At 36.0% G+C, this 17,246-nt stretch overlaps 1 protein-coding gene across 3 annotated transcripts in view; it reads left to right on the top strand.

Annotated features, from left to right (window-relative positions):
* Positions 1-17,246, top strand: part of TRIM33 (tripartite motif containing 33) — a 124,218-nt gene that overhangs the window by 62,519 nt on the left and 44,453 nt on the right. For all 3 annotated transcript variants that reach the window (XM_045801451.2, XM_045801450.2, XM_045801452.2), the window contains exon 5: positions 16,274-16,390. In XM_045801451.2, the coding sequence (XP_045657407.1) occupies positions 16,274-16,390 (117 nt within the window). The remainder of the gene's footprint in view (positions 1-16,273; positions 16,391-17,246) is intronic.

Below are 17,246 nucleotides of genomic sequence, written 5' to 3'. Positions count from 1 at the left end.
GAACAAGGGGAAGATTGGTATCAGGTGAGGTCAGAGGAGCAGAAAGGGGCAACTTATTGAGTGCTTTGTAGGCCATTGTAAGAATGGTAGCTTTTAGTCTGAGTAAGACACTCAGGCTTTTAGTAGTGGAATGATTTGACTGTTTTAAAACGATCTTGCTGTGTGTAGTGAAGAGAGATTAAAGGGGCACAAAGATAGAATTAGGAGATTAGTTAGGAGGCTGTTTTCAGTAATTTAGACAAGACGGTGCTGTAGACTAGAGTGCTAACGTTGGACATAGTAAGATGTGATCAAATTCTACACATAGTTTGAATTTGGATTTGATGCCTGAAACTGTGATGTATGGATTTGCTGGTGTATGAGTTGTATGAGTGAGAGGGCTATCACTAACACCAAGATTTTTGGCTTTCAGGTTACTAAGAGTAAGTGGAAGGATAGGATTAAATTTACTGAAATGGAGAAGACTGTGGGAAGACATGGTTTGTTAGGTGTTTTTAGGGAATTGGTAGTCAAATTTTGGCCATATTAAATTTGAGATATTAAAATGATGTAAACACCAACTATTTTAATGATAAGATTAGATTGGGCATGATAGAAGTAAGGGAGATGGTAGTATAAATGTTGAATTCTTCACTGTCTAAAATTGATAAAACTGGAGCACCTGGCTGGCTCGGTCAGTAGGGTATGTGACACTCGATCTCGGGGTTATAAGTTTGAGTCCCACGTTGGGTATAGTGATTACTTAAAACATAAAATCTTAAAAAAAAAAAAGTAAAATTGATTAAACTATTTAAGCCTATCATTTTAGGAGACATCCCATAGACCTGTCCCCATCCTCACAGGAAGAGTTTCCTCACAGTTAGTGCGCCTTCTCAGATCTCCTCTGTTCCATGATTTCTCATCATGGGACAAGATGGAACCTATACATTTGGAGTGAGTTTGTTTCTCCTGAAATGAGGGTCATGAGTAAACCTGCAGATTCTAAGACCACACAATTCTGACTCTTCCCTTCTTCTGTGAGATGAAGATGTGGTTGACTTGATAGAATTTCTTTTCCGTTAACAGATTATAAGATGACGACCCAGGCCTCACCCTTCTTTACCGCCATTTGCACCTCTCCATCATTATTTGCTTTAAATTTACTAGGACTAACATTATCATGTTCTTTACCCCTGTTTGTCACCTAAGAAAAGTCCCAAATTCCCAGGTTTCCCCTCATCTGCCATTATTTAATTCCCATAAAGCTCTGCATGTGACAGTTAATGTCTGCCACTTTGTTCTCTGGGATTCATGGTTTGTCATCAGCAGGATCTCTCTATCCTCAATCTCTTTTTAAATCCTTTTCTATGCCTTCTCTGCTGTAGTGGAAACAGAGCTCTAGGACACTGCTTCCCCTGCAGCTCTCTTAACTGGTGGCTATTTTTTCTTTGATCTTTCATGTATCACTGGACCTGGAGGTATATAGCTGTTCTCTTTGCTATTTTTAGACCATTCTTCCTCCTTCCTCCCCAAAAATCTCTAAATTTTAATCTTACGTCATCGTTCCTATTCCTTATTGGTGCTATCATATAAAAACCCATGGGTCATTTGACTTCATCCCTTAATCAGTTTCTAACTCAGAGGTCATCTGTAGGTGCTACTGTTGTCTTAATTCCTGGCAATTTTACTATACACAGATTTGATCCTTCAGACACTCTAGTCTTTGTGTTCCTTGAACTCCTTTCTAAAGTTTGTGTCCTTTACATTGCCAGTCACATCGATGATTGTATGCTAGACCTTGGCATTTCCAATAATTATATTCAGTTTCATGCATTCCTATCTGTGACCACATCTCTTATCATTCTAGCTCATTCTGTTTAGTATCAGAATTCTAGTTTTTCACCACTCAGTGACTTTTATTTTAATCCGTTGATAGTACTATTTTTTTCACTTTACCTCATTCCTTTATGTTCTCACTTTACCCTTTCCAGTTTAATTTCAGGCTAGTCATTTTCACTCCCTCACATTTAGCCTTGACTCCTGTATTCCACTTGGTTGAAGTCTCTTGGTAAAACCACAGTCTTGATTAAACCCATCTTCCCTTCCATCATACTTTGCTTATGCAGCTGAACACCAGGGAGAAAAAACGCAGGACACCAACTGGTCTTATTCTCAGTTCGTGACCACTTACCTCATATAGACTCTTTGGCCATCATACGGTGCATTCACATTGTTTCCTGTCAACATTTCATCGTCCATCTTCACTCCCAGATATTGGCAATGCTTCCTACTCATTGAGAAAACTGAAGCAATACAAGAACTTCTGCAGACTTCCTCTACCATATCTACTTGTCTACCAACCAGTTACATTTCTCTGTTATTTTAGTTGAATTCTCTTCCTTTATGAAGCCAGTTTCTCACCTTATACGCTTCTATCTCATCTTAAACAGCCAAGGAAATTGCTTCAGCAGTTTGGCTTTCTCTGCTGATGTCAGTTTTTCACTGCAGCATTTATTCCCACCAGTATTTTAATATTCTGCTATTTTTTTCTTCCATCTTTAAAAAATGAAAGAGAATGAAAAACTTTCTCTTTAATCCACTTTGTCTGCGGGCAGCTGTCCCCGTTCCTCTTCACAGCAAAATATTTTGAAACGATTGCTTGTAATCATGGACTCCTAATTTCTCCTGTCCCATTCTGTCAACATTTTACCAACATTATTCTTTTCAAGGTCACCAATAACCATTGCATTACTAAATCTAGAGGTCATTACTTGGTCATTATCTTAATACTTCTCATATCAGCAATATTTGACATAGTTGATCATTCCCTTAATACATGTTATTTACTTGACTGCCAAGAGACTGCATTCTTTTAGTTTTCCTCCTACCACACTGATTACTTCTCAGTTTCATTTGCTCATTTTTCTTCAACTCTTAATGTTGGATGTGCCAGGCATTACTTCATTATCTGCAGCTACAGATTTATGGCTTTAAATACCATCCATATGCTGATGATGTCCAAATTTCTATTTCTAGCTCAGAACTCTCTACTGAACTTTCAGATTTGTCTATTCTATAAACTGTAACATCTCTTCTTGTCTGCTTTCTCAAATATAATATATCCAAAATAGAACTGTTCGCTTACTCCAAATCTTTTTCCCTGGCAGCCTTGCCCTATCTCAGTTTGTGGCAGTTGCATTTTTTCCATTGCATAAGCTAGAAATCTTGGCACTATCCTTGATTCCACTGTTTTCTCATACCCAAACTCAGACTTCTCAGAACATCTTTTTGGCTCCCCCTTCAAAAGCTATCCCTGAATCTCAAAATTTCTTACTATTTCTCGTTGCTATTAGCTCCATTGCTACTAGGCTGCTCTCAGACACCACCATTTCTGGCCTGGTCGACTTCAGTCATCTCCTCATTCATCCCTGTGCTTGTAATATTGCCCTCAGTTTATTCTTAACTACTAGAACAGTCTCATGTCAGACTCACTTCCTGCTCAAAACCTGCAGTGGCTCTCCACTTTTGTCAGAGTGAAAGATTCCTTATAGTGGCCTGTATGCTCATATTTCATCTACTGCTGCTCTCCCCCCTCAGTCTGGCTTTTGTTGTTTCTAAAGCATGGCAGAGATGCTGCTGCCTCCCTCTTTTCTCTACCTGGGACACTGTTGGTCCACGTGTTTGCATAGCGAACTTCCATGTATCCATCAAGTCTGCTTAAATGTAACTGTCAACAAGGTTTACTCTGATCACTATTTAAAATTGCAATTTGTCCCTTTACCCCTAATCCTCCTTATCCTGTTTCAGTTTTCTTTTTTTTATATTGCACTTATCACTTTCTAAACATGTTCTGTAATTTACAACTTACTTTTTGTGTTGTTCTCATTAGAATATAAGCTTCATGAAGATAGGCGTCTGTATTATTCATGGTGTCCCAAGAGCCTAGAACGGTATTTGACACACATTTAGACATTTCATCTATTCATCAAATACTTATTAATTTAGATATAGGAGAAAAAGAGATGATAAACCTGCCTGAATATAGGAATTGTCAGTTATAGTTGTGTATTTTCGTAGAAATCAGTTTTTAATTGTATAAATAGTTGAGGGCTGCTTGTTCGGTTTCTTAATTGGAGACCTTTACTCCTCCTTTTCTTTTTCTTTTTCTTTCTTTCTTTTTTAATATTTAAGTTATTTTTACACACAATGTGAGGTTTAAACTCAAGACCCTGAGGTCTAGAGTCGCATGCTTTTCCGACTGAGCCAACCAAGTGCCCCATGGAGGCCCTAGCTTTTTTAATTGGAATGTTCAATCCCATCTTATTCATTCATTCATTTATCAAAAGATTTTATTTCTTTATTTGACAGAGAGAACACGAGCAGGGGGAGCGGCAGAGGGAAAGGGAGAAGCACTACCCACTGAGCAGGGAGCCCGACAGATCATGACCTGGGAAAGCAAACAGCCAACCATCTGAGCCACCCAGGCTCCCCTAATTCTATTATTTTTAATGATTGCTCTAGGGCTAATGATAAAGTATTGTACTATTTCCTACTTTATGAATACAGTAACCTTACAAAAGGATAATTCAGTTTATCAAGCCCTAATTCCTTTATACTAATACCATATCATTTATTCATGCATACCTTATAAATCTTACTGTACAATGCCTTCTTTAAAAAAAAAAAAAGGTGTCTTTGGGGCACCTGGGTGGCTTGGCTAACTAAGGTCATGATCTCAGGGTCGTGAGATCAGCCCCACATTGGGCTCTGTGCTGAGCATGGAGCCTGCTGTCTCTCCCTCTCCTTCTGCCCTCCCCGCCCCACCCTGTGCACACACTCTCTATCTCGGGGGCGGGGAGGGGTAGAAGCTGTCTTTTAAGGAAATTATGAGAAGGAAAAATGAAATCCTAGTTTTTAAAAACATTTTTCCATTTATTACCATTTCTGTTTCTCTATATCTTCCTGTTTATATGAGATACCATCTTTTATTATTTTCCCTTGTCCTGAAGAATATCCTTCAGCATTTCTTCTTTTGCAGGTCTGCTGCAGTTAATATTCTCAGCTATGTTCATCAGAACATCCCCAGTTTAGAAGGATGATTGCATTAGTTATAGAATTCTGGACTGACAGTTTTTCTTTCAACATTTTATAGCTGTCATTACTTTGTATTCTGGCCTCCTTTGTTTTTAATGGTATCGTTCATATTGTTCTTACCTGAATGTTGTCTGGTGCTTCTCAGGCTGCTTTCAAGATTCTCTTTTTCCATGGTCTTCACCATTTGACCATTATGTTTTAAGGTTGTATATTTCGTTCTGTTTATCCTGTGTGTGGTTCACTGACCTTCTTTGCCTATAAGTTTATGGTTTTCATCAAATTTGGGAAGTTGGCCATTATTCTGAAACTCCTGATTATGTGTTGTTTTTGTCACACAGGTCCCTGAGGCTTTGATCATTTTCCTTTATTCTCTCTTCCAAACTTCATAACTTTCCGTTTGTGTTCATTTTCACTAAACCTTCAGCCATTTCCATTTGCTCCCAAGCTCATCTAGTGAATTACTTCAATTATTGCACTTTTTTAGAATGTTCATTTCTCTTTTATAATTTAAGTTCTCTTCTCAGATTTTCTGTTAGTTCACTCACTAAAAGATGTTTTCATGTAAATTTTGAATAAATATACAATAACCTATTTAAAAAGTCGTTGCTGAATAGAATATCAGGACCATCTTGGTGTTAGTTACTATTGAACTCTTTTTCTTTACTTTAAGTTGTATTTTACTGTTTTGGGTTTTTTGGTTTGTTTTTTTTTACTTTTTACTTTTCAAAATTTTTTAAATGTTTTTTTTATTATATTATGTTAGTCACCGTACAGTACATCCCTGGTTTCTGATGTAAAGTTCGATGATTCATTAGTTGCGTATAACACCCAGTGCACCATGCAATATGTGCCCTCCTTACTACCCATCACCGGTCTATCCCATTCCCCCACCCCCCTCCCCTCTGAAACCCTGTTTGTTTCTCAGAGTCCATAGTCTCTCATGCTTCATTCCCCCTTCTGATTACCCCCCCTTTCTTTATCCCTTTCTTCCCCTACTGATCTTCCTAGTTCTTATGTTCCATAGATGAGAGAAATCATATAATTGTTTTTCTCTGCTTGACTTATTTCACTTAGCATTATCTCCTCCGGTGCCGTCCATGTTGCAGCAAATGTTGAGAACTCGTTCTTTCTGATAGCTGAGTAATATTCCATTGTATATATGGACCACAACTTCTTAATCCAGTCATCTGTTGAAGGGCATCTCGGTTCCTTCCACGATTTAGCTATTGTGGCAATGCTGCTATGAACATTGGGGTGCATATGGCCCTTCTCTTCACTACGTCTGTATCTTTGGGGTAAATACCCAGTAGTGCAATGGCTACTTTTCAAATTTTTTTAAATTTAAAATTTTTTTACTGTTTCTTTGATGCCTAGTGATTTTCGAATTGATGTTTGGATGTTGTGAATGATACATCATAGAAGCTTTGGATTCTTTTATTTTTCTTTGTAGACTATTGATTGTTGTTCTGTCAGGGGGTTAAATTACTGGCTGATCACCTCGATCTTGTGTAAGCATGGTTTCTGCTTTTTAAGGGAGGATCTATGGAAAACCCAATGTGTTTCCCAAGCCTCTCTAACTCGGTGGAACTCAACTTCTAAATTGTTTCCTGGAAGATCTTGAGAGGGTTTGGTTTTAGGCTTTGTAAGGACAGGATGGGCCTAGGATAAAGTTTATTCCTAGTATAGTTTTTTCTTTTAAGGTGTGGCCTTGCGGGTTTCTCAGATTGATGTCTGGGGAGGTGGACAAAGTCTTTTCGCCCACTCGCTCAGCTGGAATTCTGTCTCTTGGAACTGCTTGACCTCTAGTTTCTCTGTTCTACCGTCAACTTAATAGCAACTGCTCTCTGTTAAGCCTTTTGTAATCTTGTGCTGTGCATATACAGCCCAGATACTGGCTGAGGACTTGTGAGGAATTCTTTGATTCTGTGTCTTTCTTTCCCTCCATTCCCCCCATTCCCTAACCTCACCCTGCACAGCTCCCTCGATTCCAGTGCCCTGTTCATGGATTCCGGCTTCTCAGTAGTCCCAAACTCTGACTGTGGCCTCCTCACCTCAGAGAGACTTCTGGGCTCTGTTTGGTTTCAGTTCTCTGTGGCAGCTATCATAAAATTGTCTGTAGACAGAGAGGCAGGATAGTGGTGGGGCTGTCTAAAAGATTGCAGAAATTCTCTGCCTGTAGTCTAGTGACTGACTATAGTTAACCCCATATTTCTCTCTTAGTTCATAGTTCTGGTGGCAGGGCTAGTCTGGTACCACTTATTTTGTCACGGCTGAGAGTGGATGTCACCTTTGCTCTACTTTAATATTTTTTATCCCTGATTGAAGTCTTGTGTATAGTTGGGCATTTGTAGATTTTTAGGATCATTATGATTTAAGAGAGAGTGTACTTACAATATAATGTCAGACATTTTTGTTAAAGAGCAAGATAGTTTATAATGGAAGTCACTTGAACTGTATAAGTGAAATTTCTCTAAAATATTTTCCTGAGAAATAACTTTTTCTTGTAATTAGGCTTTTATATTAAAAAATGGATAGATGGGTGATAGATAGATGGATAAATAAGCATTAGAGCAGATATTTTTCTTTTCAATTCTAGATGTAGACCTACCTAGAGAACTTTAAAAAAAATACTGATACCTTAGTCGTACTCCAGAGTGGTTAAATAAAAATTTTTTATTACATCCTGGGTATCAAAATTTTTTACAGGATGTTACAAATACTGATAAATCACCCCAGGTGGTTTTTGTTATTCAGTGAAGGTTGATAACCCCTACTTAGGAAGAACCTTTGCCAAACCAATTTTTTTTCTGTAAATTCTTACAAAGTTCCAAAAGACTTTCCGATAAAATCCAAATTGATGGTAAGAATGACATATAAATTCATATGTACATTTGTTTTCTCAGGGAGCTAGATTCAGAGCTTGGACAGATCTGTCCAAATGTATTGTATGCTTGCCTGCCTGCCTGCCCTCTTTGCCTTCCTTGCTTTCTTTCCTTTTTTCTTTCCTTCTTTCTAGTAGGCTCCATGCCCAGTGTGGAGCCCAGTGAGGGGCTTGAACTCACGATCCTGAGGTCAGGGCCTGAGCTGAGATCAAGAGTTGGATGCTTAACCAACTGAGCTACCCAGGTGCCCCCAAGTATACTGTTTTCATCTGGTACATTTATTGTCAAAAAAAGCAGCTTGTTTCCGTATTTAGGATTCATTTAGCTCTTCTGTTCAGTAGATATTTGAGAGCTCACCATGTACCAGGTACCATGGTAGGTGATGACTATGCAATAATAAAAATAACTGAGACTGTCCTTGCCATCTTGGAGTCTGTATAAGTCTTGAGATTTAATATATGGTTCAGTTGTAGTTCACTTTAGTGATTAACTCCAAAATAGGGTTAATTCCTTTTGGTTTTGCTGAAAAAAAGTTGTTAATTTTAATATTATAGTGTGTGTGCCTCTCAGATTATCTGAGGAGCTCCTAAGTCTCAGATTCACTTACCCAGTGGAATGATTGCTTACGACTAGAAGGAGAATTGGGTGTGGCTAAGAGTTTGCTTGAATGACAGGAATATCAGGAGAGAAGATTTGAGAAAGAAACATTCAGAGTAATTAGTTATCCATTTGGCAAAGGGACAGGTTGGTTGAGATGTGTGTTGGTATTAATCAGTAAATTATTAGAAAAGTCAAAACTCGGTTGGTCATTTTCCTTTGCAGCAGTGCAGACATGCCTCTGATCATTTTATGATTCATCTATGGTATCTGCATGGCTGGTCCTGACCTTTGAGATCTCAGTACAAACTCTTCAGGAATGCTTTTCTGGGTTTCCGATCTAGAATTTTTTGCCACTTGTGTCTTCTCTATGACATAACTCTACTTAAATTTTGTTTTCTCCATAATTAGAATGTAAGGAAAGGTAGAAGACCATATTTTGTTTTGTTTACTGTGGTATCCTTACCCTTTGAATACTTCCTGGCAAATAGAAGAATTCATTGCGTGTCACTAACAACTTCATACTTTTAAAAGATTGCTTTATTATTTTTTTAAATGTTTTTTTTATTATATTATGTTAGTCACCATACAGTACATCCCCGGTTTCCGATGTAAGGCTCGATGATTCATTAGTTGCGTATAACACCCAGTGCACCATGCAATACGTGCCCTCCTTACTACCCATCACCGGTCTATCCCATTCCCCCACCCCACTCCCCTCTGAGGCCCTCAGTTTTAAAAGATTTAAGATCACAAGACAATATCACATATACAGAGAAGTACCTAAAAGTACAGTGTAAGGAATGACTAAAATATCTTTACAAATCTGGATTTTTGGTGTATTTTTTGACTTAACCACTTGATAAATGGAACTGTTAAGTATTTCTTTTAGTTCTGTGAAAAAAATTGCTGAGACACTAACTGGCATCATGATTCAAGAAAGTTTGAGAACCTCTTGGCTATAGTTTATCCATTGTTTTATTTTTATTTATGTTTAAAAGGTTTTATTTTTAAGTAATCTCTACATCCACTGCAGGGCTTGAACTCAAAACCCGAGATCAAGAGTAACATGCTCTACTGACTGAGCCAGCCAGGCGTCCCTTGTCCATTGTTTTATTGACAGTAACGAGGGTTGTTTCTGCTTTTGGCTACTATAAAAAATAAGAACATTTCTTACATCTTCAGGGGTACATGCACATACGTTTCTCTAGGATATGTATTTTGGACAGGAATTTATTATTATTATTATTATTATTATTATTATTATTATTATTAGTGTTTTTTATTTTAAGTAGGCTCCACAGCCAACACACGGCTTGAACACACAACCCGAGATCAAGAGTCACGTGCTCTTCCAACTGACTGAGCCAGCCAGCCAGGCACCCCGTTTGGATAGGAATTTTTTCGTTTATATTTATTTTTTAGCTATAGAATCAGGTTTTCTATATCTTCTTGCTTAGTTTTGTAGAGTTACATTTTTCTCTAAGTTTGTCCATTTTATCTAGATTTTCAAATTTCTTGATACAAGGTTTCATTAATACCTAAAAAATGTCTTCAGATCTGTAGTGATGGTGACCTCTTTTTAATCCTTGATATTAGTTATTTCTGCCTTCTGTGTTTTTCTTGATCAGTCTTTTCTAGATTTGTCAATATTAGTCTTTTCAAAAAACCAACTTTTGGTTGGTTAACGACTGGGTGGCTCAGTCGTTAAGCGTCTGCCTTTGGCTCAGGGAGTGATCCCGGCGTTCTGGGATCGAGCCCCACATCAGGCTCCTCCACTGGGAACCTGCTTCTTCCTCTTCCACTCTCCCTGCTTGTGTTCCCTCTCTAGCTGGCTGTCTCTGTTTCTGTCAAATAAATAAATAAAATCTTAAAAAAAAAACCCAAAAACCCCCAACTTTTGGGTTGTTGATCTCCACTAAATTGTATTTTTCCCCCACATTATTTTGTGTATTCATCTTAATTCCTTCTACTTTTTTTAGGTTTATTATTATTTTTTTTTATTTTTGTGAGAGAGAGTGAGTGTGCACAAGCAGAGAGATGGCGAGGGGAGAGGGAGAGAGAGAATCTTAAGGAGGCTCCATGCTGAGCCCAGCAAAATCCGACCCAGGGCTCAATCTCATGACCTGAGCCGAAACCAAGAGGCAGAAACTTAACTGACTGAGCCACCCATGTGCCCCATCTGTTCTACTTTTATTGGTCTGTATATAATGTATCTTTTTTTCCTTCTAGCTACTTTTAAGATTTAATCTTATTATTATTGGCTTTAAGTAGTTTGGAAACAATGTACCTTAGAATAATTTTCTTAATGTTTCTGTGCTTGGAGGATGTTGGAAGTTTTTAGATCCGTAGGGTTATACTTTTCATCAGCTTTGGAAAAGTTTACTCCATTATTATAATTTCTTCTAATATTTTTTTTCTCTTTCTTCTACCTTCCCACATGGGATGCCACTTATACATATATTAGTGTTATTACAGTTGTCCCCAAACTCACTATTCTTCTGTCTCTCCACTGCACCCTCCTCCCCCCAGTTTTTTTCCGTTTGATTTTGGATGGGTTTAAAAGATTAGACATTAAAGAAGAAAAGATTGGTGAATTTGAAAACAGTGTTAGAATATATAATATAGTATATAATATATATATATATAAAATATAGTATATAATATATATAACATATAAAATATAATATAATAATAGCCTGTTGTACTACTGAAGTCATACATTATTGAAATATCAGCTGATATCACTGTGTGCCCTTTGAGATTTAATTAAAGTGGGCTTTTATTCCCTCTTCTCTTCATGTGAGAATCCTAATGTCTTCCCCAAGCTTTCTTGTAATTTCCACCCTTCTAGGTTCTCATAGTTGATCAGAATTGCTGCTCTCTGCAACTCTTCCTGAACTCTTAGGGTTTATTATCATTTCATATAGAGCTTTAAATAAGGAACATAGCCTCATTTTAAATTAGGTCTTTGTGCACAGTAGGCTTTTGTCGAAGGTTTGAAGCTTTGCATTGTCATAATGCAAATCATTTAAAATTACTGCAAAAATAGCAGTGACAACTAATTTTAAACCCTTACTGTGCTTGGGTAAGCAAAGTACTATGCTTATTAAGTGCTTTGTGTGTTTTGACCAATTTAACTCTTGGAACAGTCCTGTAAGATAAATATTATTATTATATATTTGTCTGAAGAACTAACACACAGGGTTATCCAAATTATTCAGCTGCTACTATGAGGATAGAAATAGTACGTTCATCGTTAAATTTTTCTAAAGATTAAATGAGAGAATCCATGTAAGATACTTAGCACAGCATCTGAAAACATAAGTTCTCAAAACTGCTATTGCTATCTATAGATTGATAAATGATTAGATAAAATATGTTTGGGATTTTTTCAAAGTAATCCTGAGAATAGAGCAGGAGGGGGTATCAACAAAATTGGCTATAAGTAGATACCTTTGAAAGTGAGTGGTAGGTTCAGTGGAACCAAAATTTTATATAATTTTTAAAATGGAGTACTGAATTAAAAAAGAAACTGAGGGGTGCCTGGGTGGCTCAGTCAGTTGAGTGTCCGACTCTTGGTTTCAGGTCAGGTCATTATCTTGGGGTTATGAGATCGAGCCCCGAGTTGGCTCTGACTCAACCAGGAGTCTGCTTGAGATTCTCTCCCTCTCCCCCCACTCACGCATGTGTGCTCGCTCTCTGTCTAAAAATAAATAAATCTTAAAAAAATATATACTGAGTCAGAATTAGTACATACTAGCTAAAAAATGTTTCCCCAGATACTCAGTTTGGTTATAAACTAAGATGGTATATTTTTCTAGAAGTGCCAGAGTAAAATCTTATCAACTGTTAAATGCTGACAATTACTAAAAAATACTGTGATTACTTGGCAAAGTAGAGTAGCATCCCTGACAGCTCAGGACCTAGTAAGACTAAATGTGCTTTCAAAAGTTATAGTTTGAAGTTACTAGATAATTGATTCTCAGTCTTTAAAAAAAAAACACAAAAAACAAAACAGCCCTTATTCATTTCCCAGTCTTCTGAGAACCATGTTTTCAAAAATTTCTTAGCAACTGCATTAAATAATAATTTATTTCTCAATAATAAAAAACACGTATAATCATGATGATGATTTTTGTTCAAAACTACCTAACCAGTGGTTATATATTATACTGAGTTTCTGTGATTCTGATCAAAAGCACAGAAGGTCTTACCTAGCCTGCCTGTCCTAACTAAATCATGGGCATCTGTAATTTTTACCTATACATTTTGAAATACTGAATATAACTTACTGTGAGTAGAATCCTAGGTTAAGAATCATTTCTACTTCATATACAAGATTAACACCTAAGAAAAGGCTTTCATGTGTTTACGTATTAATCAAAATTATGTTTAAAAAAAGATTGATTTATTTATTTTGGAGAGACAGAGAGAGGGAGTGCAGGAGGGAGGGGCTGAAGGAGAGGGAGAGAGAAATTCTCAAGCAGACTCCCCACTGAGTGCAGAGCCTGACTCAGGGCTCGATCCCAGGACCCTGAGATCATGACCTGAGCCGAAATCTAGAGTTGGGATGTTTAACTGACTCAGCCACCCAGCGCCCCTAATCGAAATTATACTTAATCCATTTATTGGTTATTCTTTTTTCTCCCCATTTCTGAAGTATTTCAACTGTAATTTTGATTTGCTAAAAAATAATATGCATTGTTAGTTATTCTGTTAACTAGGAGAATCAGAAGTAGCTTGTAGCCAGAACTACTTCCACATTGCTTTTTTGTTGTTTAAGATCCAGTTCATATTTTTCTTCTAATAATGTAATTGAAATTAATCAAGTGAATAGAGACAAATCTGATTATCACTTTTCATTCAATTCCTTAACGGTTCACTATTATTTATTATCTGAATGCAATTTAAGCAAAATGTGCAAGTCTTTTTAGCATCTTGTATTTCTTTACTTTTCTAGTTTTGCTTTCCTTTTCTTAGCCTTGAAAATGATAGAGCTTCAGAACTATGTACTAATATACATTCAGATATTTTTTTTCCCCAGTGGGAGAGCTTACCTTCCTCCCAAGTTTGTCTTGAGTACTCTTACTCATCCTTAAACACCAGCTCAGATGTCAACTCCTGTATAAGGGGAGGAAATAACACATACTTAAACATAGGTATATCATAGTGTGAGTGCTTAATACTTGTTCACATGAATCAACAAGATATTTCTAGAAACAGGATTCTGAAATGTTCATTTTGAGGTGAGAAAGGAAATAAATTTGCACAGGGTTAGATTTTATGAATCAGAATTTTGTGAATTGTACTAGTTGACCTTACCACCAAGTGCCTTTCTATTTACTGACATAATCAAACTCTGTGTCAGAAGATCTTTCTTCATCTCAGTCTAAAGCTCATTGAGTCACAAAGGTTAGCATGGTAATTTCATATTCCTACTTCATTTGTACATTTAACAAAGCAAAATTTTATTTTGGACATAGAGAAATTGTGGTATATGGAATAAATCAAATGTTCTTCAATGAAAGAATGAAATGAAACAATCTTTGGGTTACATATCTATCTAACAGTAGATAGTTTTAATTAATTTTGTTAGTTTTAATTTAAAATTAAAATACACATCTTTTTTTGCTGTTTAATGTCTTACACAAATTATAAAGTGTTATTAGACTTTGCAGACAGGGTTTGGGTTTTGTTGTTTTGCTTTGCTTTAAAAATGAGTTCTTAAAAGTCATAAAGTGGTCAGTTTTATGATGTATATTTTACTACAATAAAAAAGTTCTTTAAAAAATTCTTAAAAGCAATGCACAAAATAATAACCTCATTTGCTGAATGTTCTCTATTACACCAGTTCTCATATTGCTGTACATTTTGCCTTCTACCGCCCTCCATTTTTCCTTTACCTCTTGAACCCGAGCACTTATCTTACCAAACTTTCCTCAGCGTTCACAACTTTTTAACCTTTTCTCCTAAATTTACCTTAAGTGAAACCTTCACTGAAGACACAGACATCTAGATGCTCACAGTCTTCCTCTTAATCTCAGTTCCTACCTTTCGTCGTTTTAGTATCCAAATAGACAGTTGTAACTTTGTCAGTATCTTGAGCTCATTTCCAGTGACCTTCTCTTGACCGTGCCTTAGCTAGGCATTTAATTTTTGGGTGCTACCATAGACCTTACTTTAACTGGAGCATGTAGACTCCCAAATCACCAAAGGTGCTGATCTCTCTGGCACAGTCCATTGTTCAAGCTTGTTTGTGCAGCTTTGCCAGCTAGTGTTCTATTCTGATACCTTATCTGAGCTACTGTCATAGAGTTCTAGCTGGTCATCCTGTTCTCTCTTCTTTGGATTTATCTTTTATATTTCTGCCTGACAATTTTCCTGGAACATAAATCTGATTATTACATCTTGGTTAGAATTTTTCAAGCGTTTCCCATTACTGAGAAGATAAAATCCAAACATTAGCATGGTATACCCAGCCCTTCACAGCCTGAGTCTGGATTTTATTAATTATTATCTTACATTCTGACCTTTGCATGGCTTTCTTTGACTAAATTGAAGTCTTTGTAATTCCCTAAATATGGCTCTGTATTTAGCATATGATAATACTATTCTGACTTCTCTGTGAAGCTTTCCTTAGTATTAAGGCTGTGTTCTTTTTGCAGACTATATGTATCTCCATTATAGTTCTATCACAGTACGGTATCATTTCATATCTGTGCCTATTTATTACAAGAATATGAACAATAATGGATTTTTTTTACTCATGTATCCCTAGCATACAGAAGAATCCCAAAGATATTTGACTTAATGAGCAATTTACACAAAGGAAATAAAACTAGGAAAGAAAACCATTCTACCTTCCTAATAGCCAAAGAACTGTAGTCTTTACTATCAAGTGTAAATTTTCACACAATAATATTAGGAAATAATAACAGACACCATTCATGTTGACAAAGTTACAATAAATAACTGGTGTTGGTGATTTTTAATTGGTTCAACTCTTTTGGAAAAATTCGACTATATAGTATGGAGAGCTGAAAAATTGTTTCAAGTGGTGATTGTAAAGACAAGATAAAAGTCAGATATAAAATTGCACATATTATATATACTTGTATTTTAAAATACATAATAAAAAGACTTAAGGACTATATATTAACAGTGGTAGTAGTGGGTTTATGATGTTAAAACTACAGGTAGTTTCCCCACTTTTGAAAGTATTTTCTATAATGTTATATTTTATGATTTAAAGTGTATACAACTTATTCCAGTATTTGGATTTTTAAAAAATGTAATTCTGAATCAAAATTCTAATGTAAGAGCACTTGAACAGTTTTTGAGTTAATTTCTTTGGTCTTGCAAAATGGCTTCTCAGGCTTGAAAGGGAAGGGATTGGTAGTTAAAAGTTGCTGTTAAGGTAAGATGTGTGAGGGCAGCATAGAGTGTTGATCATTTAAGTAAAGTCTTAAGTTTGAGTCATGTAGCAATTCATTTTAAGAATTTTAATAGTACAGGGCGTGATCCTGGTGTTCTGGGATCGAGCCCCACATCAGGCTCTTACACTAGGAGCCTGCTTCTTCCTCTCCCACTCCCCCTGCTTGTGTTCCCTCTCTCGCTGGCTGTCTCTATCTCTGTCGAATAAATAAATAAATAAATAAAAAAAAGAATTTTAATAGTAAATTTTCCATTTTAAATGTAGTTTTTGTTTTTGTTTTAAGATACCAGTTTTTGGAAGAAGCTTTTCAAAACCAGAAAGGTGCAATTGAGAATCTACTGGCTAAGCTTCTTGAGAAGAAGAATTATGTTCATTTTGCTGCCACTCAGGTGCAGAATAGGTAAGTGTGTTGTCTTAAAACCATAATTTCACTTTAAGAATTATTAAACACAGTAGGTCTATTTTATGTATGTTTTCCTTCTATATTAACCATATATAGGAGACATATTTTTGGAGGAGTAAATGATACAGGTTTGAGTTTGGATTATAATATTTGTTAATTAAGTAAGATTTAATTCACCAAAATTTTGAATACTCTGAAAATACATCTTTGACTGTTTTATAATCAACAAAACTCTAGACTTTGTAAAGCCTTAAATAACTGGAAAAAGCAATTAATACATAGAGAGTTGAATTACAAATTTTAACTATGTGGAAAACATAGTATAGAGGAGAGGCTATGAAGAATGGTGGGTAAATTTACCTTCCCATCTGTAAAACAAGAATTAAAAATTCTACTTCTCTTAGTAGTAGTATTATAAGATGAATGTATAGCACAGTTTGTGGCACATAGTAAACCCTCAGATTTTAACTGTTGCTATTATTTTTATCAATAATACCATCACTATTTAAAAATTTTATTCAGGTTCATTTCTAAATGAACTGAATTTATTTATTGATAAGGCAAGTTGGAATAAGTTCCATAAATGAGTACATTAACAAGGTGAGAACTCACTGTAGAAAGATGAACACTTGGAGCTGGCATAATTAAAATCTGTATATTCCTGAAGGTATGAATAGGGTTAATAAGTGTTTATTTTTCAGTGTATTTATTTTTCAGTTTCACAAATATTGAGACTTTTAGGTACTTGTAGAATGTTGAAGTTAATTTATGATGATTAAAATGATTAAAAATTACAATAGGTACTCAAAAGTAATGAAATAGATAATGAATGAATAGTACATTATAGACTCTA

Source organism: Ursus americanus, chromosome 12 (assembly GCF_024610735.1).
Source record: "Ursus americanus isolate L20-20 chromosome 12, mUrsAme1.1.p, whole genome shotgun sequence".
NCBI classification, from domain to species: Eukaryota; Metazoa; Chordata; class Mammalia; order Carnivora; family Ursidae; genus Ursus; species Ursus americanus.
Note: the sequence above shows the minus strand (reverse complement) of the source record. Positions and strands in the feature narration are given on the sequence as shown.